This window comes from Misgurnus anguillicaudatus, chromosome 13 (genome assembly GCF_027580225.2).
Source record: "Misgurnus anguillicaudatus chromosome 13, ASM2758022v2, whole genome shotgun sequence".
NCBI classification, from domain to species: domain Eukaryota; kingdom Metazoa; phylum Chordata; class Actinopteri; order Cypriniformes; family Cobitidae; genus Misgurnus; species Misgurnus anguillicaudatus.
Window position 1 is genome coordinate 3,132,723 of NC_073349.2, and position 27,093 is coordinate 3,159,815.

Sequence of the window (27,093 nt, forward strand, 5' to 3'; positions counted from 1 at the left end):
TGTTCGCTAGATGATCATGCTTATTTCTGAACCCTCTTAAGAGACTTTTTCCATCTGCCTCCTTGTCTTTCTGTCTGTCTGTTCATCAATCTGTCTCTTTATCTATCTTTTCATCTGTCTCTGTCTATATGTCTGTAAATCTGTTTGACTGTGTGTGTGCTTCTTTGTCTGTCAATGTTACAGATTCTCCTGTTAGTGCATTTAAATCACTGCCAAATATGTTTTTGCCTCTGGGTACATCAGATAAACTCTTTCCAAAATCATTGTTTATCACCCTGTTTTTTGTTTGTGATTATGTTTGTTTACAAAAAGTGATTTCTTTATCTAAGAGTTCACATTATTAGGAATGCTGTCTATATTAAAGGGGTCCTTGATTATGCTTTTTTTACTTAGTGTGTATTGTTGCTGTTTGAGCATAAACAACATCAAGTTACAATGCTCAAAACTCAAATATTTTTTAAAAGCAATTGCCTTTTAATTTACCTGACAAAACCCCTACAGACACCTGCAAACTTCTTTTTAATCCTACCAGCGAACTTTAAATGTTGGTGTTTGTTGTGTGATTATTCTTTGATTAAAGCTTAATGTAGTTAGGGCTGCAACTAACAATTATTTTTATAATCGATTAATCGGCTGATTACTTTTTAGATTAATCGACTAATTGGATAAAAGCAATTCGATTTTCACTTATAGCACTAAATTGGGGTATTCACACGTAGAAGTGTACTTTGAAAAGTGTAAAAGCCACACACTACAAAAACAGAGCTACACACAAAACAAAGCCACACGCAAAACAGAGTTTTACTAATTTAATATTTTTAAGTTTAATGCCTTCCGGAAAATGTTCTTCTTTAAATATATAAACATACAATAAATGAATGAACAGACCCTCTGCTTTAAAAAAAACATAATTTCTTAATTTGTTCTCTTTTTATCACTTCTCAAATATTGGTAGCAAAAAGCTGAGATATTTAAATTTTGGTAAAGGATTTTCAAAATCAATTATCAATTACATACACAGAGCATGCTTTAGGGGCGGGACACACCAAAGCTTTTTACACCGCTGAAAACACCCAATGCCAGCTGTTTTTTCAGCTGAGCACTATGGTAGCTGTGATACTTGTCAGAGCTGAGTAAAGCCCGACCGTTAAGGGATTTTGAAGGCCGATACCGATACAAATGTTTGTTGGTTTTAAAATCCGATAATCCGATATATCGGCTGATAATTTTTTCCCAGAAACGCGCAACAAAACTTTAACAGATTTCCCTAACAAACAGCCACAACTATTACGTCTACCAGCTTATTATTATTATTATTATTGACAGTAATAATTACAAAAAATAATGATGAAATTATTACTATCATCATCATTTATATTATCATTAAAGAAGATAAAGGTCAGTCCTAAATGTTTGTCTCCCCCTTCCCAGGACTGTTTCGTCCGGGTTTTTTTTATATTCATTTATCGGCCATTATGAAAGCCGATACCGATAGTTTGGAAAATTGATAATATTGACCGCGGCGTAAAAGCTTTGGTGTGCACGCCCCCTTAGTGTTTTATAAGTTGGGTAAGAGTGCCATCTGGTGGATAATAGAGGAAATATGGATTTCCATAAAAACTATTTAATTGGCAGAGAAGCGTTATCTCTTAGTTGGTGATATAACTGCCAGATCCGCATAACAAAACCAACCCAATGGCCATTCAAAATAGTCAAAAAGCAACTTAATGACTATTTACAGCCCAAATACCAACAACTAATGAACTTAATCCTTCAATTTCTAACCAGCAGAAAAACATCAACCTGCAGAAACCGTTTAAAAGAAGCCTTAATCAGAGATTAGAGCTTTAATTACTTGATTATAAACGTGCAGCTCATGTTATATGAAGATATTGATTAGTTGTTGCAGCCCTAAATGTAGTGATTACTCACATGCTCCTATAGCTATAGGCACGCTAAACATGCTTCTGTGTTGTGTTTTGCCATTGTAGTAAAGCCATGGTTTGTTTTCATAATAGGCTCATAGTTCTGGCGACTGATATTTGGCTACACTCGACAAAACTAACGGTGCTATACAGTCAGTAGCGATCACTTAAATCTGCAGTCTGTAAATCAAATAATACCTACAAATAACAGCGTATATAAAAACTATGAGACAACCACAAACAAAAAGCATACCATTCTGAAACGTCCTGTAAGATCTGTGCTTCCATAGGTTCTGCTTGATCCTCTTCACTAATATTCCCTGGGTCTGATTCGGGGTCAAATCGATAAGGCAATACTGTTTACAATACACAGGAGCACATGCAGCTTATCATAATGGTAAGGGGCGAGGCGTTACCGGACAATGTGCGGTAGGTGGTTAGCAAATCGCAACACACTGGGCAAGCTAACCAATCTGAGCATATTGCATATTTTTGATCAACTGCTTGTTTTTAGGAGAATGGAAACAGCGTTGTAGAATAATAAAAACAAAGCATGAAGACATTACAGTGCACCCCATAAACACAATCAAACCTCGAATAACATCTGGTTTACCACCCCTTTAATGGTCTGTAGACAGATTGAGGAGCAAGGGTTGTGCTGCTATTAGAGATGATCATCATCAAACCAAAATCACTCATTACAAATAGACATTTTCCCTTCAGCTGTAGCGTGATCTGCTCTCAAATCATATTATTTTCACTTCATCAATATCTCTGCCATTATACATGCTAAAAATCACTCGTTAGTACAGACTACGAATGACATCACTGGGCTTTTCTAAACACTTCATGTCTGAATATTTATGAGGCTGTTTTATCTGTATTAAAGCAGCCATGCGATTGACACGATCATTTATGATGTCCTAGTAGGAAATGTTCCAGCCATCATCATGATTTCAGATGTGCCGAACGCTTTCATGAGCTCATGAGTTATTCTGTTGTGTTATTAATAGACTCTCTGAAGTCCTTTTCTTATTGGCTGTTTATGTTTACTCGGTTATTAGGGGACCAATAAGGTGGAGCTTGAGCCGGGACATTTTGTTGATTGGATGAGATTGGAGCCGCAGTCCATGGTTTGGCTTCCGGTTCTACACAGAGTGGCCGCGGCGGAAACGGCCAAACATCAGGCCAAGTGTAACATCTGTAAAGAGTTCCCTATCGTCGGCTTCAGGTAAACACGCACACATACACTAGCAGAGGTTTTGACACACTTGACTGATTTTGTATTTCTCATGATCCCGCTAAACCGTTTGATCTGAAGTCTTACGCAGTAATGCTTGGGATTATATTGTTTGATATATTATAGTTTTAAGGGTTCTTCTAAAATGTGGAAAATTCGTTTAGCTCAACAGGTATTGTGTTAGCAGCACAAATGTCATGGGTTTAATCACATACTAATAAAAATGTATACCTTGAATCCACTCTGGATAAAAGCATCAAATGCACCACTATAAAAATAGGTAGTAACAAGAGTAAAAGCATAAGTAGGTGAGTGTAGACCTTTGACCAGTAGCATATAGTTAAATAAACAACACAGAGTTAAGTTAATGTGCTTCTTCCTGTAGCTGCAGGTACACTGAAGTGTTTTATCTCTAGAGATCTTTGACAGAAACACACACAGACACACACGCACGAGTCTGCACATCGCTGTCAGGGTGTGGAAAGGTTAGATTCACTCCTGAGGCCCAACATTCATCTAAATGTCAGGATCTGATAGCACATGCTAAGTTAAAGCATCAGAGATGGGATTGTGGGAGTAAAGGTACATTCACACTATAAGCGACTATGTCGCTGCATGTCGCGTGTCTCTTTCAAAAGAGGCATTTCTAAATCTGGTTTGCGTAAACAATTGAGTACTGTCCACTCCAGTAATTGACAAGAGATGGATGACGTCAACTCCAATGCTTTGTTCTTATTGGTTGTCGCTCCTGTAAGTCGCTAATAATTTGCATACAGTTAAATATTTCTCAACTTTGTCACCAACGGTCATTGTCGCTTGTGTCACCGGAAGTCGCCAAGCTTCCATTGAAATCAATGTGATCGCGTCACTATGCTACTGCTAATTGCTGCTAGCTTAAAGGGACACTTCACTTTTTTTGAAAATATGTTCATTTTCCAGCTCCCCTAGAGTTAAACATTTGATGTTTACTATTTTGGAATCCACTCAGCCGATCTCCGGGTCCGGCGATACCACCCCCAGCATAGCCCAGCATAATCCACTACATCTGATTAGACCATCAGCATCGCGCTCAAAAATATTTTTTCTATTTAAAACTTGACTCTTCTGTAGTTACATCGTGTGTACTAAGACCGACTTTAAAAATTAAAAGTTGCGATTTTATAAGCAGATATGGCTAGGAACTATACTCTCATTCTGGCGTAATAATCAAGGACTTTGCTGCCGTAACATGACTGCAGCAGGCGCAAAGATATTACGCAGTGCTCGAAAATAGTCCCCTGCTATTGAAAGATGTCTGTATTTATTCTCATGTAATGTTACCATTGAGACACATTTTAACGTTAACTTCTCAGCAATGTCGTGAGGTTTTTCCTACCTTATTTGTTGTTGTGAACACTGTTGCGTGTGCTGTGTGTTACGTCAGGTGGGAGAGCAAAAAAAAACCTAAAGATGGCATCAAATTTTGTTTAACTTTGCATATTTTGTTGCACATGTGCATTTACAGTAATCCGTTTATATTCATTTATACAACTGCATTTCATACTACCATGAAAGAGTCCAAAGAATGTGCAAAGATGTTTACATGATGTGTACTTATGACGTCACCCCTTTATGCTGCGTTTACACCAACCGCGTTTGAGGTGTCAAAATCGCGTCTACCGCGCCTAGTTTGCCGCTTGAGCAATTTGAATGCATTCACGCGTCGCAATAGATGCACGGAAAAAGCAAGCATTTGACGCCCGTCAGAGGCAAAATCCGCTACTTGTGGGAGGGGCAAGTGATATGCGGTTGTCTGTTTGCAAGATGGCTGATGTTGATTGTGCATTTGTCGAGAGTTACCGGTTTGGATTTGGTCACCTTGCTATTTGGGGAAAATAAACGGCGAAATAAGAACTTGTGTTGTATAGCTCCGGGTGACTGCTTACGGACAATATCAAGCGTTACTTCCTTCATGTTGAATGAGTGACTCTGGGCGGGGCTCACGGCACAGCAGCAAGCAGGCTCCTGATTAGTTAACGTGGCAAATGTTTCAACTTGGGCGTCAGGCGCAAATTCGCGTCAAACGCAAAATGCACAAAAAGCACCATTTGCGCGTACCGTGGCAGGCGCTCAATTCGCGCGAACTAGACACGCGAAAGAGGCGGAATTAGGTCTACCGTGCCACGCAAAAAGCCTCATCTGCTCCACGAGACCTCCAGACGTGTGTCAATGGGTCTTCACATTGACTTAACATTGAAATCACTCATGCTTGATGCCTCTACCTGCGGCTGGTGTAAACGCAGCATTAGACCTCCCTAACTGCTCCTTACAGGCCCCTGTAGGCCATGAGATGCATTGCACGCATCCAACGCATACGTACGCGTTTGAGTCAAATGAAGTGACTTCGTATGTGTGTGTATGCGTAAAAGAAGCTTAATGATTTTGTTGTACTAGAAAACTTTGGGGAGATGGCTGTATGCATGGATTTAAAGCCACAAAACCAAATTTTATTTTGATGTCATATAATGATTTAGATTAACAGTCCTAGTCTAACACTAGACCTCATGAAAACTTGGCAAAACATAATGGGCAGCATTTACAAGCTTAGTGTCTCTGAGACAAAAGTATTAAACAGTGAAAGTATTTATAGCAAGACTGAGGTGTGTGTGACTGATGTGTGTCCCTGTGGAGGATTTTAAACAGCCATAGTGTGATGTTGTAGTTGGTGACCTTTTCAAATGTCACGCATGCATACATATATTTATACAGTACATATATTCAGAAGCCCTTTGCTAAGTTACATGACAAACTTTTAACATCTCCTGAGAACCGACTGCATAACACCGACCGGCCCATCGTGTTTTCCGAGAGCCAGAATTTGCCGACGAGATTCAGTCGGACGTTTGACAGAAGAGCTACAAACTGTGTTTTGTCAGTGATGGATAACAAGGATAACTAAACACAACACGAGAGAGAAACAAAGGAAAATAGTGTCAGAGTCGATCAACTAGGATTCATTACTCTATCTGTGTTAATGGAAAACAAATCGTAGGACGTACGTATGTCTGCTAAAGTGATGAATTCACTTAACAAGCTGTGAAATCTGTATAAATATATTAATAGCTCTGAATTGTTAAAGGCAGAGAGTTATGTGAAGCAGTAAATGTGAATTTCTCTGAATCAGGCGGTTATCAGGACTTTAAGTTTTAGACCTGATAATAATATTTACTTTTAAGGTTTCAGGAATGAGACTCGTTCAGTTAGTTTGTGTTTGTTCTGTATATGTGACTATTTAACATTTGTTGCAAAATAATTTAATCCTTTTAGCTACCCATAAGGATTATATTTAAATGACCAAAGTTATGATTTATTAAAATAAGCAGAATTCTCAGCAGGCTCCTCAGTGTGTGTATATGGTGCTTACCGACAGATTTGAACCAGAGACGAAAGGAGGCTGTTTTAGGAAATGCAGCACCTTTAACTGTCATAACATTTCATTTATGCAGCGGGCGGGGTGGTGGAAATATTCCTCTCTAGAGGAATAAAACTGTTGAATTTACATTTGACGGAGAGAAAAGAAGAATCCAAACACAACCAACACACATACAAAGTGCTGCTCCGTCCGTACTCGATTTACATTTTTATAAAATTAAATCTGCTAAATTAAGAAACAGTGTGTTAATATTTGAATAAAATATTGAATAAAAAGTATTGAATAAAATATGACATGACTGGTGTGAAGGAAGGTTTGAAGAGTTTTCTGATTACAGAACTGTCATGAAATGAAGGATTTTAAAAGATTAGTTCAACCAATAAAATGAAAATTTTTCATAATTTAGTACATTAAATCCAAACAAGGATACACCGATATTTCGCCCTATAATCGATATCAGCAGATAAAAGCTAATTTTCCCACTATCAAACATCGGCCGAATAGAGACAGAGTGCAACGCGTCATTACCTGAAAACCACGCCCACCGGGGGAAAACAATTAATCTGTCTCCATTGACTTTGTATTGCGAGAGGCTGCCTCCCTGTCATCTCCGGCCTATAACAAAAACAGAACAATTCCCAAAAGCCGCTGTGTGACAAGGTGCACAGCCAACAAGCAAAAAAACCCAGAAATACATTTTTATAAGCTGTTGACCCCCAAAAACGAGAGTTCACAAAAGTGGAAACCGGCAACTTTTCATAGTACTACTATTAGTAGAACTGCGCCCACTAGTGGGAAACATAGTCGGCGATCCACTTTTTTCTCCTTAAAGGCTGGGGTTTACGGTTTGACATCTTAAAAAAACACGTATTTCTGTTGTTGTTTTTTCTTGTTAGCTGTACGCCTTGTCACACAGCAGCTTTTAGGCATTATTCTGTTTTTGTTATAAGCCAGGAATGACAAGGAGGCGGCCTCTCACAATACAAACTCAATGGAGACGGTTGGATTGTTTTCCCCCCGGTGGGCGTGGTTTTCAAATTAGCATAACTGCGCTCTGTTTCTATGTTTAAATCATAAAATGGTCAGGGCAGATTATAGATTACATTTCTGGGATTGGCTTAATTCCATTTTTACAATAGACTGTAAAAATATGGACGTAGTGTCAGTGACGTGACCATAGGTTTGAGAGGAACTTTTTTGAAGCCAATAGCAGGCAGTGCCTGACTTCGTCAGCTTGGCTGCGCGTCACCACGCATCACTATCACTTCGTATAACCGAAAATGGGTAAAAAAGCGGGACATGTAGCTCTACTGTAGTGACAAGGAGTAAAGCGCAAAACTATCTGTATCTATCGCTATCTGTAAATGTCAACGAATCAACTGAAAATTGGTAACGGCACCAGTGTTGTTTTCGTCAATGATGACGATAACGAAATGATTTCGTTGATGCACCTTTTTTTATGATGATAACACGACGATGACTAGCTAACAATGGCTCTAAGGTGTGACGTTGACAATGCATGTCATTTCTGCCTTTTTTGCGTGAAATCTGTATGTTTTTAGCTAAAAGGTATCAGCAATGCTGCCGCTTCCTATCCTTGTTTTGGGTACACCCACCATAAGGTTAAGGATAAGGTTTTACATGTATCTACTTGTCTAACCTAAGCCCATTTCCAATACTTGGCATACTAAATACTAAATTAATTTGTTAAAGACTACTTTTTTTACTAAAATTGACTTAAACTTGACTAAAACCTTTTTGTGTTTTCATCGACTAAAACTTAACTAAACTCTTTTTGTATTCCACATCTTCTGAAGCCATACAAAAGCTTTGGTTTTAGGACAGTAAGATGATGAGAGATTGGTTTAACACAGGAATATGTCTCCTGTCTCACTCCTGTAGAGTTTAACTTCAGTCATAATCAAAGACATCTGAACCAGCAGATCAAGATGGATTCATGATTACTTAAATATAACGGGCAGATGGGTTTGATTTGCATTGGAGATGAACCCTGCAAGACAGCGGCTGTCCAGGATCAGAGCTGAACATCTGGCCAACTAAATCACATTTGCTTGATGTGTTTTTTTACTCCAAATCCAAAATTGTCAGTGTTTTATAGTCTTATAATAAAACCAAAACATCAAACTGTCTCTTTTTCTCTGTTTGCAGATATCGTAGCCTGAAGCATTTCAACTATGACGTGTGTCAGAGTTGTTTCTTCTCTGGTCGTACAGCGAAGGGTCATAAACTGAACTATCCTATGGTGGAGTACTGCACACCGGTGAGCTACTAATGCCTGAACATCTACACAACTACATTAAAGTGAAGATTCAATAGTGTGGTTCTCTTAGGAAATCGAGTAGTCTGCCTTGCAGTGTTTTAACTACACAGAGATCTGCTTTCTAAAGCATTTTTCTATCTTGAATGAAACTTTGTGACTAATTTGATACCTTTGACATCTATCTTCTTAAATGACGAAAGACAGAGATCTCAATAATCGTTTGTAAATCACAACTAAACAACATATTTATGATCAAAAATTGAACCTGACATTAACTGTACCATTAATTTTGTGTCTTAAGCACAAATTGCACTAAAACAAACCTTTTATTAAGGTTGTTTCAGCTACTGTGCATGGACACAGGTTGGCAATCACCTCACATGATGCTATACAGAGCCCCACCCACAGAAAATCATATTTATCCATTGATGATTGGTTCTTTAAACTAGAAGGCGGGACTTCCGTCAGCAGATTGTCCCCCTCTAGCAGTACTCGATCTTGTTATATTTACATTTATACATTTTGCAAATGCTTTTATCCAAAGTGACTTGCAGTGCATTACAAAGCACACATTTTTTATCGGTATGTGGGTTACCTGGGTTCGAACCCATGACCTTTGGCGCTGCTAACGAAATGCTCTACCACTGAGCTGTGCTATATCTTTATATCCAATATCTTTGTTCTTGCTAAGCTAACATAGTGATAAGTATAACTTTACTTTTTGGAAAGCCTTTTCATTGAAAGCATGCTTAAAATCCTGTCTATCTAGGGTAGTGAATTTTGGAAGACAGCAGGTGTGTTGAGTTTGTTTCACTCTTAGATATGTTGGGTTTATTCTAGTAGAGACTGATGTGTGTGTGCGTGTTGTTGCTGAGTAATAAGCTTATCTTATAGGAGTAATGTCTCTGGTTAGTTTTGCATCCACCGCTGTGGGTGAGTCAGCGAGTAGTTAAAACTCAGAGGAGCTTGATCATCACCAGCAGTCATTCCTCCCACCTTCACAACACAAACTGCATGCAAATTTAAGCTGTTCAATTCAACAGTTGTATATCAGAGCGTGAAATTAAGAAGGCGTCGCCGTGATCGTTCATCGTGACTCACCGGTTAAACATTTTCCTTAGCTTTTCAAAGCTGTGTGCACAAATTCAGAGAAATTAGACTGAATAATGATACGACTTATTGAGCGCTGGCACTTTTGGGTTGAGTGATTAACCACATGGGATTGGAAAAACTGTCATTTACTTCTATTGAGTGAAAAATGTGTCTCTGATATTGTATCTGTTAAGGGTTGTTCATGCGTACAGCGATTAGCAGCAACAAAGTAACCAGAAGACATTTAATTTCAATAAGTGTCAATGAGATTTTTTTATGAGTCACAGTGAGTGGGATGAAGTCATTAAAAAATTTTCACGGTTCACGGTAAAGTCAAAAAAACATTTTCACGGTTCTGTTTGTTTGAAAAACAACAAAAAGATTGTGCACACTATAAATCTTGCAAAAATAAAAAAAATGTTTTATTAATCACCAACAAACTTTCATTCTCATGACATGTATCAGGTATACAGTTCGTTTTGCAAGATTTATAGAGTGCGGAAATTTTTTGTTACTAAAAAATAATGGAAATAAATGTCCTACATTTTGTTTTTAGCTTTCAGAGTTTAAATCATAAATTATCATCTGCGGTATGATTTGTAATGCCCTGCTACAACCCACAGTCACTTATCATTTCAAAATTTTATTTTTTAATAGCAGAAAACTGATTCTTTAAAAAACTACAATGACATCAGTCATCATGTCAGTACTTTGTGTAAAAATATTTATTTATACATGTATGTTTAATTTTAAAAGTGTGTTGCTTAAAAATGATAATTACTTTTTTTGCTGGATTCAAGATCTGAAAAATCTGCATCGTTTTGTTTGTTTGTCCGGTTTCAGCAAATAAATGCAAAAAAATTAGAAATTTTGTAGAAATGTTGGTGGTTGTTAATAAACAAAAAAAAATTTAATTTGATCATAAACCTATAAATAGTAAACTTAGAGAAATGGAAATATGACCCGTGCTCTCAAAATGCAAATCTTATAAAATGAGAAATTTATATTTTGACATTTTCCTGTAAAAAACTTTAAAGCGATGTATGATTTGTTGGAATCTGTCAACTTTAAACAGGTGTAGCTCTGTCATTTTTTTTGTCAGAGTCAGCAATTTTGTCAATTTTAAGAGAATTTAGTTTTTGAGGGTTCAAAAGCAAAATCACCGCATTCAAACATTAAAATCACAGGTAAAACTAATAAATTTAGCTTACACAAAAACAATATCTATAGGAAAAATATATGTATACCAAACAATTACTTAAGACAAAACAGCTTATTGGTCCTACCTGCGTGAATTCTTGTTAAAGGTGCAGTGTGTACATTTAAGTGGCATCAGGTGGTGAGGTTGCGAATTGCAACCAACAGCTCTGTCCACTGCTCACCCCTCGCTTTTGAAATGCATAGAGAAGCTACAATAGCCGCCACCGAAAAACATGTCATTGACGGAGACAACTTAGCAAAAAAAGTTTGTCCGTTAAGGGCTTCTGCAGAAACATGGCGGCACAAAATGGCGACTTCCACGTAAGGTGACCCTCTGTGTGTGTAGATAAAAACGTCTCATTCTAAGGTAATAAAAACATGACGGGTCATTATACACCCCTGATAATATAGTTTTGTGTATTATTTTGCATTTCTGTCAAGAGATCCTTTTAAAAATTACACACTGCACCTTTAAAACCAAAATTTTTAAAATTGTAATTCTGTGTATATATTGGGATTGCACGCTCACACATCTGTGCGCATGCTTCAGATCTGTCAGTCAGCGCGAGGATGATTGTTTTCATGTCTTATTGCTCTTAATAACTTAATCAGATCCCGAAATTGATCTCTCTTAATTACTCTTTTAACATCAAGCAAGTCCTGCACTTTATTTTCTAACTCCTGCATGTCTTAAATCCAAAATGTCAGACGTGCATGTGGATGGACACACATCTTTGTATTAGATGAAATATTTAGGACGGTACACCTATCAGAAAACATAAAATAAAGATAATTTTAGATGTTTAATGACTTTTTAGAGCATTGAGACTTAATGTACTTATTTTTATGAAAACTTCAATTTTGACCAAAATTAACATTTATACTTTCTATTGCCTCTGGCTCAAAATTACACCGTGCACATTCTGACTCATTTTGCTAGCACGGGTCACAAATAATCTTGAAGTGATCTCTTAATTTTTTCCGTGGCTATTTGACGAGCTCATGGAAAAGCGCTATTTGATTTTCCAACAAACCAACATATTCCAGGTCCCACACCTCAAATAGACAGAAAAAACAAACAAAGCCACTGCAAATAACTGCGTTATGAACCCCTAATGAAAATCATCAGGAAGAGGAGAATGCAAAATAAAGGAAGGACACGTAAATCCGAACACATTAACAAATATTTATTAATAAGTTCAACTTCGGGAACATGTAACATACAAAAACAACAAGTAAAAATAAAGTCTTCATATAAAAACAAATAATTCATCAAATTACTCCTAACAATAATAATAATAATTAAAGAAATAAATACCTGAAACTTAAACCAAAACAACTAATTAACAAATAAAGACAAAATAAAACACATAAGTGTCCTTGATGTAGCCGTACAAACAGCGCACCCAACTAGACACAGAGGCGGACTTACAGTCAAACTCAAAAGTGACAGAGACGTGACATCACACAGATGACTCAACACACAAAATGCATAAGCCGTGACAACTGTTAGAATAAAACTTTCAACGAGAAGATCAATATTGAACAGAATATGTTTTTTATTGTGGCCCTCAGTAGAGCTGTTGCTCAGTTATTGCTTTTTCATTGTGGCGATATTGCCTTTTTATTGGATGTGAGGTACACAGATGTTCCTTGAGTTTAAGAGAAAAACTTCAGGCAGACATAAAAATGATGTGTCAGTTGCTCGCCCTCGTATCATTCATGGCAATATGGCCTTCATGCAGCTTAATACGTACAAAGACATTCACACATTCATAAAAAACAAGTCACAGTCAATTCAGTGTAAGAAAAATGATAAATAAATGATTTACACAAAAATAGACCGTCGTGAATGAGGCCATTGAAATGAAAGTGTAACCCAGGTCAATAAATGACAATATAAACATCATTAATGTATGTGCTGTATTTCAGGCAATTCATTTTCATAGTTTAGTGAAGTTGTACTGATCTACAGCTGTAATAAGGAGGAAAATGTGGGACTTGTTTTCCTAAGTTTTTAAGAGTGACATGTATACCCGACACACTGTCTCTGGTTTGGTTTCTGAGAAGACTGATGTGAGTATTTATTTGCCTTTTTGGAGAATTTGGTACATTTCTGTGATGTTCGGGATAGTTACTAGAGTATTCTAGCTGTGTCCTGGATTATTTTTTATGATATTCTAGTTGGTTGACAGATTGTTTTGAATAGTTGTTGGGTAATCTGTGTGGTTGCTTTATTGTTCCATGTTAACAAAACACATAATCTGGTCACTAGATGTTCCTCAGGTCACTCCATGTTTTTTTGCTTGCCATAGCAATTGTCTTGTAAATTAATTATTGATAAAAATATACAACTTGTTGATAAAAATACTTTCCACTATTACATCATCCAATCTTTCTTCTCTCTCATACATTTTCAGACCACCTCAGGAGAAGACATGAGAGATTTCACCAAAGTCTTAAAAAACAAGTTTCGCTCCAAGAAGTATTTCGCAAAACATCCTCGCCTGGGATACCTGCCCGTCCAGACGGTCCTAGAAGGAGACAACATGGAAACGTAAGCATCTTAAAAAAAAATTTTTGTTGTGGTGAAGAATCGATTTATAGGGTGTTGTCTCTTCCCATAGATACTCAATTTGGTTGCTTGGTTTCACTGCAAAAAATGACTTTCTTGCTTAGTATTTTTGTCTTGGTTTTAGTACAAATATATAAAAAAGTTAGGTTAAGATGCATTTTCTTGATGAGCAAAATGACCTTGGGAAATAAGACAAAAAAATTTAAATTTAAGCAAATTTGTGATTAAAACAAGCTAAATAAATAATATTCCAATGGAATAAGAAAAAAATTATTGAATTTTTTATGAAAAAAATTAAACTTATTTCAAGAAAATGTATTATCCCATTGGCACATTTATTTGTTTGTTTTAAGCACTAATTTACTTAAAGTTTATATTTTTTGTCTAAAAACTAGACTTATTTTTCTAGGTAATTTTGTTAATCAAGAAAATACATCTTAATTTAAGAATTTTTAGATATTTTTTACTGAAAACAAGACAAAAATATTAAGTAAGAAAGTCCTTTTTTTGCAGTGTATTTTTGTCTTGTTAACAGTACAAATATCTAAAAAATGTTAACTCAAGATGCATTTTCCTAATAAGCAAAATGACCTAAGAAAATAAGTCTAGTTTTTACAGACTTAAAGTAATATTTAAGAAAAATTGTGCTTAAAACAAGCAAAAAAAATCTTGAAATTAAATTACTTTTTTCTTAAACACGTAATTCAAGAAAAAAAAAACATTTCTTACCCCTTTGGCAGATTTTTCTAGCTGGTTTTAAGCACAAATTCATTTTTATTTTTGGTCTAAAAACTAGATTTCTCTTAGGTCATTTTGCTCATCAAGAAAATGCAGCTTGATTTAAGAATATTTTGATATTGCACTAAAACAAGAAAAAAAATAGTAAGTAAGAAAATCATTTTTTGCAGTGTTGAATCATAAAACATGTTTGAGTTAAAGTCTTGAGTTTCAGTAGAGTACAGTGTCATATAAACAATATCAGAGCATCTTTCATCTCTATGGTACAACTTGAGCTTAACAACTTCACTTTTAATGCATTTTATTTGTTTGGAAAGTGATTGTTTTTATAATGACTTGAATGCTTAAAACAATGAAACATATTCACAGTCCATTAAACTTCTGTAATCTCAAACATTTGTAATTAGTACAAAATATGCAATGATAAAAACATGTAGACCAGGCATTTGCATATTGACTGAGAGTTTTCCACTGAGTTTGTTTTTTATGAGAATTGTTTGACTCTTTTCCTAAAGGATGAGTGAAACACCAAAAGAATGCATCCTACGTTATCTTTTAAAACAGACTTTGATGGTAGACACCGATGGTAAACATCGCCTAGAAGCTCTTTAGGTTTTGCTACAGAGCTTGAGTATAATCAGTGCATGAGAAGGAGTTATGTTACAGTTCCTTAATTTAGGCACTCTAGTGGGATCGGTCTCTAAAATTCATGTTTTTGAGGCCCTTTGGAAAGAAACTTGATGAGGAACTGAAGACCCATTTCTGCACTTGGTGTTGATTATAAATCCCATGCAGGAAGCAGAGCTGAAATGTCTGCCTGCACCCCACAGGCTTTCTGTCAGTCCAAGTTAATGTGACGTTCAGCCGATCTCATTCCTATGTGATACCAGTGCACTTTATATAATGTGTGATTTTGGGGTTTTTCTGAGCTGACACACTACAGTATGCATATGTAAACTCCAGTCCCACACGTCAGATTTAACCAAGAGTGATGACCGTGCCTGAAATATATTCAGAGCTCCTTCCAAGAGCAAAATGAAACCTTACAGTCTTTGGTTTTTTTAAATCTTACGGCACCAGGGGATTTTGACCGACTTTTATTGGATGGCTTGCGTTTATTGATTCTTTCAGGACTCATTTACAGAATCCCTCATTACTGTGAGACCAGCAATCTGTACATAGTGATACACCAGGCGGGCAGAGATAACTGGACTGTGTCACCATTGACACACTTCATATATCTCCCTCCCATCCCATATTAACTTCTCTTCCTCTAGCTAGCTTTACTTCTCCCTTCCCCATGAGGGTTGGCATGGTAGCAATTTATTTTCTTAATATATGTTTCTGGTGTTATTCTGCATACATTTTTGTCAAATTATAATAACTTTTTACCAATTCCTTGCAGGGTATTAGTTTATATTAGCCAACAGCCAAATAGTTATTTAAACGTTGCTTTACAAGAAGTTGTTTTAAGAGTGAACTTGGAACTTCAGACTTCACGTCTCCGTCTAAAGTCATTTTCAATTATGCCAAAAAGAGTCAAAGATTCAGAAGTGCAGTACTGCAAACTTTTCACACTTCTGCCTCTGCCACAATCCAATCAATTCCCAATGGACAAAATCAATTCCCACCCTACACATTATTTTGTTTTCCTCAAAACCGTTTTAAATACTGAAACAAAATGGGCTGCAAAATTTTTAAAAGCCGATTTACTTTGACTTTAAAGCTATTTTGCAGAACTTTACCCAACTTTTGTAAATAGTTTATCTTACCTGTTTCCACTGGCCTTCATTCAGAATGAAGGAGGCTGTTTTAAAGACACACACTTTGGGCCAGATTTACTAACGTGGCAAATTAATGCGAGAGCGGTAATATCTGCGGGTTATTTACTAAAAATAAAAAAACAGGCCAAGGACGCACATCAATCTAAGTTGGGTGCTTTACCAAAAAAAAAAAAAACGTAATAGTATAAGAATGCAAAGTCTGCAACAGCAAAGCACCAAGACATGTTATTATTAAGGACTGTTGCATGTCGTGTGGGTGGCGTTTCGAGCGTGCAGGCACTTCCGGAAGAGGACGCAATGTCTCGTTCCCGTCTCTCAGGGAAACAAGATTATGATAGTAACCGAGGCGTTCCCTATCGAGAGCGGTCACTCGACGTTGCGTCCACTGACGCTGTGGGAGCTCCTCCCACTTCCGGGGGAGCCTGCATGCTCGGGGCGTTGCCTGCACGCCATGCAATAGTTTTTAATAATAAAATCGTTTGATTCTTTTGGAGCTTTGGTTTTGCCCACTTTGCATTCTTATACTATTTACTAAAAAGCGCAAATTAAATAACACAGGTAAAACAGCTGATTTCTATAATGACCAACGCAATCTACTAAGAGCAGTGCAAATTAGTTCATGGTCGCAAATAAGCAAAGCTGATGCTTAGGTCGGTGATCTACTAACACCTGAGTCGCTTGAGTTCAGCACCATGGACATCACAGCTGAAAATTCGGGGTGGGAAATCCCAGCTAACGAGGCCAAAGTACACTGAACCGGAGGACAATAAAAATGAAGATTTACAAGAAGTTTTGAAACACCTGGTATTGTGTGACTTCTCCTCCTGTAACTCAAAAAACATAACATGGCATGGCAAACAATATTTTTGAATAATTTGTTCTTCTGGCATTACAAATAAACTCTTACGTGTGGAAAAAATCCTATGCCTTGTACTACACGCTTTTTGATCTTTGCCAAGCCTCCTCTTATTTGCTACATTTGCAGCCATTTCAAGAGCAAAATGATTTAATTATTTTTTTCGGCTTTAAATAATGGTGCAAATACCAGTAATATCAAACGTGCAAACATTAGTAAATCACGTTGCATGAAGCACTGCGTGTCTTTAGTCAATCCTGACAGTCTTTATTTAATCCTAAAATGATGATTTGCGCTGGGGCAAGCTGTTAGTAAATCTGGCCCATTTGTCTCCAGACTCTCCACATCATCTGTTAAAGTTGCATCAGCTGAGATTATACCGCCTTCGTCCTGCGATGAAAAGATGTGCGGAAAATCTGAATTTGCATTTTGTATGCAGAATAAAGATTTAACCCAGAAAATATCCTGCAATTAATTTTCCATCCCTTGCAAGTCCCATTTTAAAAGATAAAATGGCACTTTTCATCATATCCGAGTGAAACCGAATTTCAGTTGGGTTCTTCCCAAGATTAAACTCACCCATATCGAGTCACAGTATAGCGTTTGATCTTTTGTGCCATGCGCTGTGTGAGATTAGCAGAGAGTTTTCATTTGAAAAGATGCTGAAATAAAATGAATGAAAGTGTAAAGATGGGATTGGAGATCTGAATTCTGTAGTTCTAAACCAAATGTTCCTCTGAGTGTTGTTAATACACGGCTGAATTTCATACCCTTCTCTTACAGACGTTTCTTTTTAAATGTGTTTGTGCTTGAGTTTGAGTCACTTCACATTTTTCATCTCCTTAGAGAGCCTGCCTTGCAGAAACAGATTATATTATTGTTAAATATTTATTTTTGAAGGTAATTTTGCGATTCTTAATATCAAACATTAAGAGAAAATGTAGTAGCTCTACAAACGCATGAAATCAAAGAATTGTTTTTAGTATAATTTTATTCAGATACAATTCGGTTTAAATCTTAAAGGTAAAGGTTAAAAAATATGCTAATTTTCAATTTTTAATGCAGCTCCCCTAGAGTTAATTTTTTTACCATTTTGGAATCCGTTCAGCTGATCTCTGAGCATCGTACAAAAAAAATAACCAAAGAGTTTCAATATTTTGAACTATACTCTCATTTTGGCATAATATTCAAGGACTTTGCTGCCGTAACATGGCTGCAGCAGGTGTGGTGATATTACGTCTGCCCGAAAATAGTCCCCTTGGTAACTGTCAGTGCGCCTGCTGCAGCCATGTTACGGCAGCAGAGTCCTTGATTATCACCCCAGCATGAGAGATAGTTCCTATCTGGCTTGAAAATCGCAACTTTTAATTTTCGGTCGGTCTTAGTACACAACATAACTACAGAAGAGTCAAGTTTTAAATAGGAAAAATATCGAAACTCTTTGGTTATTTTTTAGCGCGATGCTAATGGCCCAATCAGATTCAATGGAGTGTGCCAAGCCATGCCAAAAGTGCCAGCGCCAGACCTGGTGATCAGCTGAATGGATTCCAAAACGGTAAAAAACAAATGTTAAAACTTTAGGGGAGCTGAAAAATTAGCATATTTTCAAAAAAGTTGAGTGTCCCTTTAACAATTAAAGTAAATGCGAGTAAAGGTCCAAAATTCTAAAAAGCACCATAAAGTTACACTGCAAAAAAAATACTTCCTAACTTTTTTGTCTTGATTTCAGTACAAATATTACACTTTTTTAAATCTGTCAATGGGGTAAGACATTTTTTATTAAGTGTTTTAAGAATTAAGAAATTAAGTTAAGGCTTTTTTTTGCTTGTTTTAAGCACAAATTTACAAAAATTGTTAGAATTTTTAGATATTTGTACTAAAAACAAGACAAAAATATGTATAAGTATTGTACACATGAATGGTGTATTCTTCTGCTTCAGAGCTTTATGTGAGGAACATATCAATTTGTAAATCATAATTATATTTTTATTTTTTCATATCATACACGTTTTTATTGTAATGCAAATGAAAACATTTTAAATTTGCCGCATCAAGACGAAACAAATGAGTCTGGAATCACTGATGTCAAAAAAAGTTACACTAGTAGATTATTTTTTGTGTATGTAAACTATTATACACACGTCAAAAGGATTGCATTATAATACTTTTATGGGAGCGAATCGAAATGTACAAAAATCCAGGCTGTGTACCTTGTATGATGCATATTTAAACACAGAATTCTTTATGCTGCCCCCTACAGTACTGGAGTGGTATTTCAGCTGACACACGTCCTTATGTGTGGAATTGTCCTCCACATTGTAAAACCTCTGACCCTAAAATCAATCTGTTCCTCCCTTCTCCCCCGTCCCTCCCCTCTTCCTCTCGTTTTTGTTTTTTTCCCCTCTTGCAGTCCGGTCACTCTCATCAGCATGTGTCCAGAGGAGTATGAGTGAGTACTGTATCTACTGTACACCAGAAATCCATCACTTCACTTCTTGTTCGTCCTCATCTACCCTGAGTACAGCATGCTGTCCACGTGAATGCATGCATGAACCAACAGTCACACCCGCACGACACCCACCCCCTTCCATGTTTTTGTTTTGTTTTTATGACTAACCTTTTCCTCAGTTTGTCCATCCCAATAACACGCTGCCTTCATTGTAGGTCAAATCAATCCTGGGTTGTTTTGGGATCATGTTTGTGATGATCATTGTGTTTTTGTGTACATTATAGGCTGTCCTCATCTCCACAACTCCCTCATGACGACACACATTCGCGGATAGAGCATTTCGCCAGCAGGTATATCTCACTGACTTTCTAGTAAACACTTAAGTCAACATTCACGTACTGAGTTAAGAGTAAGCCGCCATGTTTGGGCACAACCTCCAGCTTTTTCCATTTTACGACAAAATATCTGTTTTCTTTGCCTGTCAAAATTAAAGGGGCCATGGCATGAAAATCTGACTTTTTCCATGTTAAAGTGCTATGATTGGGTCCCAGTGCTTCTATCAACCTAGAAAATGTGAGAAAGATCCACCCAGTAACTTAGTTTTTGTAAATCATTCTCTATAAGCACATGAAAAAAAATAGGTTGTTGAAATTAGGCCCTCCTTATGATGTCATAAGGAGCTCTTATTATAATAATACCGCCCCTTAATCTGCACTATCCAATCACAGCACTGCCATTTAGTGCACAGAAAAAGAGAGAGAGAGAAAATAATTCACAGCACAATTGAGTTTCAATTGCAACAAACCACCATCATTGTGATCAGTGTTTGCACTTCATCAGCTCATTTGCTTTTTAAAGGACACACCCAAAACGGCACATTTTTGCACACACCCACAAAGTGGCAATTTTAACATGTTATAATAAATTATCTATATGGTATTTTGAGCTAAAACTTGACATATGTGCTCTGGGGACACCAAAGATTTATTTGACATCTTAAGAAAGTCTTGTGCCATGGCCCCTTTAAATATGATTAAATTAGATTATGAGTAAAACACAAGTGAAGTATAAAACTTAGTAGAGCTTGTGTAAGATTATTAAATAAAAATGTATATTTGTGTTAAGAATGATCATATGATCATCGCTGAGGAAATGAAGCAAAACGGTTGCGAATCAAAACTAGCACTAACAAAATCCATATATCTAATGAATCAGTGATGGAACAAACTTCACTGATCTAGGATCAGCTCTCTTACGCCGTCAGAGTAAATATCAATGCAGTGAGATAAGTATGAGACTGGTGACAGATCAACAGTATAAATCAAAACATATAGACCGAAGCCAGCTTAATCCGTTGCCACACTTTACAGTACATTAGATGTGTATCAGTTCAGTTTAAACTCACACAAAGATAAACTTCATGTGCTGAACTTCTCCCCATACCAGACTCGAAAATGGATTTTCAATCATCAGTAACGCGCACACACACAAACAGTTATTATAGGATTGTGAATATAGACTACGACTGAACCCTGAATCCCATTATAGGAACTGTTGGAGATGTGGAGACTGTAATCCGTGTGCGTGCGTGCGTGCGCGCGTGTGTGTGTGTGTGTGTGTGTGTGTGTCCGTGTGTGCGCGCGTGTGTGTGTGTGTGTGCGTGTGTGTGTGTGTTACTGATAATGAAATCCATTTTCGATTCTGGTATTGGGAGAAGTTCAGCACTTTACATTATGTTTCATGCAGGATCATTTGGTATTGGTAGTGCCAAATCCTTTTGGCCATTCCAGTGCTCATATTTCAATTAGTATTTTTTATATTTTCATTCATTATTCACCCTACATATGGATAAACATGCTTGCCATGCACACAAGTTCATATCCTGAATATGAATACCAACAAACACTGGAATGCTGTGATATTCATCTCTTTCTCTCTCATCTCTATAGGTTGGCACAGATGGAGAGATCCAACGGCTCTCTGCCGACAGACACCAGCTCAGCCACGGGAAGCATGTGAGTCTTTATGTGCTTTAACATAAAGTATAACATTGAGACTTTACTGTACATGTAACATTGTGTCACAAACAGCACAACGCGACAAAAGACAACAGAACTCATTATAATCATTGATGCTGTTCACACTGGACGTGAAGCAATGATAAACTGACACTGTGTTGCCAAAAAAAGGTTTCTTGTTGATGACATCTCTAAATAAATTAAAAGTAGTTTAAGTTTGTAAGTAAAAGTTAGATTTGTGATGTGTGATGTAAGAAATGGCGTAATGCAGCGATCACCAATGGGAGTGAATATAATGGAGGTAATATAATCCATTACCTGACAGATACATATTGTTGAATTGTAAATGGGTTTAGTTCCCAGGGGACATACGTACTGAGAAAATATACCGCCGCGTGCATATATATCTCCTAATAAAACCGAGTGTATTCACGATAGAGAAGTTAATGTTACTGTGAATGGTTTGTATTAGATAAGACAGATTACATTAAGCTTTATTGTTATTGTTCAGAGACAAGTACAAAGCCAATAACAGTTATTTAGATATGATTTGCTGCCCACATACAGCGCTATAATAAAGAATTATTCATGGAAAACCTTCATGAATTTTTGGCATCCTGAGCGAGTTTGATTCGTGCATTTGTTCATCTTGTTCATGATATGATTTATTAGGCACTGCTACTACAATCCACACATAATCTTGTCAATGAGACAGAAATGCATATAAACTATGAAAGCTATATAGCTATGTCATGTTTCATGAGCAAGTCCAGCTATTGTCTGGTACATGTGTCTTAATTACTTTGATGATAGTAGAGTCTGAATATCAGATCCTTCAGTTTACTGCTTTACTGTAGATCACAATGCTGATGAGAGAGAGAGAGACTGTTAAATATTGGATGATCGTCATTACATTACGACTGTATGTACAAACATATTCACTTAAATCAAAAAGTACCTTGTTACTGAAAAATGGTAATTGAACAAAAAGCGATCATGAAAATTTTATGGCAAGCCATTTTGACTTTTATTCGTTGAATTCTTGATGTCAACAATTCATTTTTCACTAGTTAAAATGTTAATTCTTGATATCAGAAAATGGATTTCTACTAGTAACAATAGCTATTTTTGATATCAATAATTGAATTTCCACTACTAAAAACTCAAATTGTTTATATCAACATTTTAATTTTCACTAGTTAACTGTCACCATAGGCCACCATTCAAATTCAGTTTTTGATATCAAGAATTATATTTCTGATATCTGAAATTAGAATTAGACTAGTAAAAACCTTTATTTTTTATATCAATAATTACATTGTTACTTGTGACAATTATGGCAAGCCGTTTAACTTTTATTTGTTGAGTTCTTGATATCAACAATTCTATTTTGACTAGTTAAAATTTTAATTCTTGATACAGAAATTACAATTCTACTAGTAACAATGATAATTCTTGATATCCGTAATTGTATTTTCACTAGTGAAATGTCACCATAGACTGTCATTCAAATTCAATAGGCTTTATGGCCAGCTGCACTACTTCCTGAACTTCAGCCAGCTCCTTGTTTCCTGTCTGCCATTATTGGACAAACTGATTAATCCAGGTGTGCCTGACCTCAGTAGTCACAACAACAATAATCAGACAGACCTGGAATAATCAGTTTGTCCAATAATGGCAGACAGGAAACAAGGAGCTGGCTGAAGTTCAGTAAGTAGTGCATAAACCTATTGTTGATATCAAGAATTACATTTCCACTAGTTAAAATGTTAATTCTTTATATCAATAATTCGATTGTCACTAGTGACAAATTTAATTTCTGATATCATGAATGGGATTGTTATTAGTAAGAAAGCCATTTTAGATATCTGAAATTATATTGATATCAGAAATACAATTTCAGATAACAGAAATTAACATTGTCACTAGTGATAATCGAATTATTGATATCAACAATTAACATTGTTACTAGTGGAAATTTAATTCTTGATGTCAATAATTGATTTTTTTATATCAAGTATTGAATTGTTGATATCAAGAATTGAATTGTTGATATCAAGAATTAACATTGTTACTAGTAGAATTGTAATTTCTGATATCAAGAATTAAAATTTTAACTAGTGAAAATTGAATTGTTAATGTCAAGAACACAACGAATAAAGGTTAAAACGGCTTGCCATAATAATCTTGTTTTCCTTGAAATATGTAAATGGTGAGAATGACAGAGAATCTGAGGTGATGAAAGAAATAAAAAGAATGATCAGACAGTACTGAGAGATGAATAAGAGTCGCTGTTGATCTTTATCAAAGAAATGAAAACCCATACGCTGTCACTGAAACACACACACCTTTTATTTGATACCTATGACTTAAAAGATGACTTATCAATAAAAGAGAAAGCAAGCGAATAATGGTTCATGTAAATATGATAATATACAGAGGTATAATAAAACAATACGAGTTCATTCATTCAATTGTTCATCTTGTTCATGGTATGATTTATTTGGCACTGCAAACACCTTCCTGCGTAATGTAAAATCTTGTCAACAAGATGGATCACATGGAAAGCAATTACTTGTATGAAAACATACTGGAAAATATAATATAGCGATTTAACATGTTTAACATGTTAAATACTGGTTTCCGTACCATCGATCGCGGTGGCTGTTTTTACCCCTGGTGGCCATAACATTGTCGGTGTGAAAATGAGATATATTGCCGGCAAAAGCAAGTTGTGAAAACATTTTTTATGCAAAAAAATCCTGCAGTGTAAAGTATTTGTATATAAATTACACAGCAGTTGAGAACACATCAGATCACGAATTATGAGCTATTATCAACGCATGAATCAAACTCTGAATGCCGACGGTTTATTCCACTATTCTCTGTTTATCATTTTTATTATTTCCCTGAAATTTGGGTATAATGTAAAACAGCTTTTCCAGCCCGAATACAAAGACAGTATCTCTCAGGAGTCTCATTTCACTCCTATTAATGCTAAATACTCTGTATAAAGTAGGGATGTAATGGTTCTCTGTACAAAACGGAACCGTGCCATTCACCTCCCTTGTGACGGTACGTGTTTAAACCTCCGATCATCAACCCATTTATTATAAAAAGTAACAAAAACAGCCAAAGCTTCGCTAACCGCTGCGCGTGACTGTACTGTAGAAACAGATCTCCTGTGCGTCTCAAGTCCTTTACAGTAGTAGAGGTGTCCAATCAACTGTGCTGAACCCGATAACATCATAAATTCAATATTCAAAACAAAACTGTGGACATTGTTTGGCACATATTCCCACATGCTGCTGTATGACATTAGGCGTAATTTATGTGTGTGGTTGTGAGATTACGCGCGGGTTTCAAGTAACAGACCTTATGTTTGAGTCGGTATTAGATGAAGATATAGATTTTGAGGAAGAATGAATAGTTTGGAGATTGTTAATGGACGTTTCTGAGTGGTAAGTCTGTGATTTTTTTTCAGTATGGACCTACGTAGCTGTAAAGTCAATTGTAGAACTTCAGTCTAAACGCTAGCATATAGCATTAACTAGCATATAGCGCTAACTTAGCAGTTTTAAGCATTGTAACAACATTGTACTTAATTCAATGTGTAATGTGTACCTTTTGAAGGTGTACAGTTCATCTTTTTATAACTATGTCCAGTCAGTGGACAAACTGGGTTTCCAATTTTCTTTAAACCTTAAATGAGTTAAACAATACTGCTGAAACCTTAAAGATTGCTAAAAGCCACACATTCACACAAACATTTCATCCATCATTCAGACTTTAGTAATGAGACAGAAGGATCTACACAGTGTCCAGAGAGGTTTGGGCTGTCAAGAGTTTTACTTCCAGTATTGTATGTTAAATCTCTGTGGGTGTTCGTGTGTTACACACTGTTGCATCAGAATCACAGTACTGACGTGGATAAAGATTGTCGGCTAAGGTTCAGTTTTATCAGGACTAAAACCATTGAACATAACTGTTTGTACTTTACAGCCATGTGGGAACAGAGAGTTTCGATTTTGCAAAGAGTTTGTAAAGCGGTGTTAAAATGATCTTATTAAAGCACTCAAAAATATAATTACCTCCTCTCTCTTTCTCTGTAAATAAACATTTAGCAAACAAATAGCCTACATGTTATGAGTCTCTAGTGTATATAATAATTAAAAGGAGAATAGAGAGTTTCTGCAGTGTTTTGGTTATTTCCCTGTCATGGTTCTGTTCCACTTGTTGTCCTTTTCTCATGACAGGACCTGATGTACCTTGCAGCCAGATTTAAGTTTATTGAGTTTTTTCCCAGTATTAATGTTAGTTTATCCATTTGATGAATCTTGTTAAAGTCTTTGTGGTGGTTTGTATATTGGGTGAAAAATGTTTCTTTAATTTGTGTATAATTTGGCCATGATGTACAAAAAGTGCAGTTCTGTTTCTACCTCATTTAGTGTGGACACAGTCTGTCGTCTTTTGGTAGTCAGATTTGTCTGTGTCTGTCTGCCTCTCTCTCTCTCTCGCTCGCTCTTTCTCTCCGTCTTTTACTCTCTCTTTTATTTTTACATTTTCAATTTAAAGGAACTTTATTGGCATGATTGTGTCACTTACAATATTGCCAAAGCATCATACATAAAACAAGAAACACACAATGACACAATGAACATTAAGGTGGAATTAAAGGATTAGTCCATTTTCTTAAAATAAAAATCCAGATAATTTACTCACCACCATGTCATCCAAAATGTTGATGTCTTTCTTTGTTCGGTCGAGGGGAAATTGTGTTTTTTGAGGAAGACATTGCAGAGTTTTTCTAGTTTTGATGGACTTTGGTAGAACCCAACATTTGGTGCTTGACTCGACACTTGACAGTTTTTTTCAACGGAGTTTCAAAGGACTATAAACGATCCCAAACGAGGCATAAGGGTCTTATCTAGCGAAACGATTGTCATTTTTGACGGGAAAGGTAAGAAATATATACTTTTAAACCACAACTTTTCGTCAAGGTCCAGTCCAGCGCGATCTAACGTAAATGCGTAATGACGTAGGGAGGTCACGTGTTACATATCTAAAACGCACATTTGCGGACCATTTTAAACAATAAACTGCCACAAAGACATTAATTAGTATCAGTTTACATACAACAACGTAGGAACGGTCCTCTTTCTCAACACATGTAAACACTGGGGCGGAGATTCGCGTTCATCCACTGTGACCTCTTGACGTGATGACGTATTGCGGTGACGTAGTGGGGTCAGCTGGCGCATCACGACCAGATCTACACGACGAGAAGTTGTGCTTTAAAAGTGTATATTTGTTATTTTTATTGTCAAAAATGACAATCGTTTGGCTAGATAAGACCCTTATGCCTCGTTTGGGATTGTTTATAGTCCTTTGAAACTCCGTTGAAAAAAACTGTTAAGTGTTGAATTAAGTATTAAATGTTGGGTTCTATTAAAGTCCATTAAAATGAGAAAAATTTTGCAATGTTTTCTTCAAAAAACATAATTTCTTCTCGACTGAACAAAG

The 27,093-nt window shown here is 36.3% G+C and overlaps 1 protein-coding gene across 6 annotated transcripts in view; it reads left to right on the forward strand.

Annotated features, from left to right (window-relative positions):
* Positions 1-27,093, forward strand: part of utrn (utrophin) — a 274,929-nt gene that overhangs the window by 220,227 nt on the left and 27,609 nt on the right. For 4 of the 6 annotated variants that reach the window (XM_073874808.1, XM_073874812.1, XM_073874809.1 and 1 more), the window contains 6 exons: positions 2,990-3,156; positions 8,747-8,858; positions 13,571-13,707; positions 19,514-19,552; positions 19,837-19,902; positions 21,502-21,567. In XM_073874808.1, coding sequence (XP_073730909.1) covers positions 2,990-3,156; positions 8,747-8,858; positions 13,571-13,707; positions 19,514-19,552; positions 19,837-19,902; positions 21,502-21,567 — 587 coding nt within the window. Of the gene's footprint in view, positions 1-2,989; positions 3,157-8,746; positions 8,859-13,570; positions 13,712-19,513; positions 19,553-19,836; positions 19,903-21,501; positions 21,568-27,093 lie in introns of those variants that run through there. The other 2 variants (XM_073874811.1, XM_073874813.1) reach the window with 2 other exon arrangements.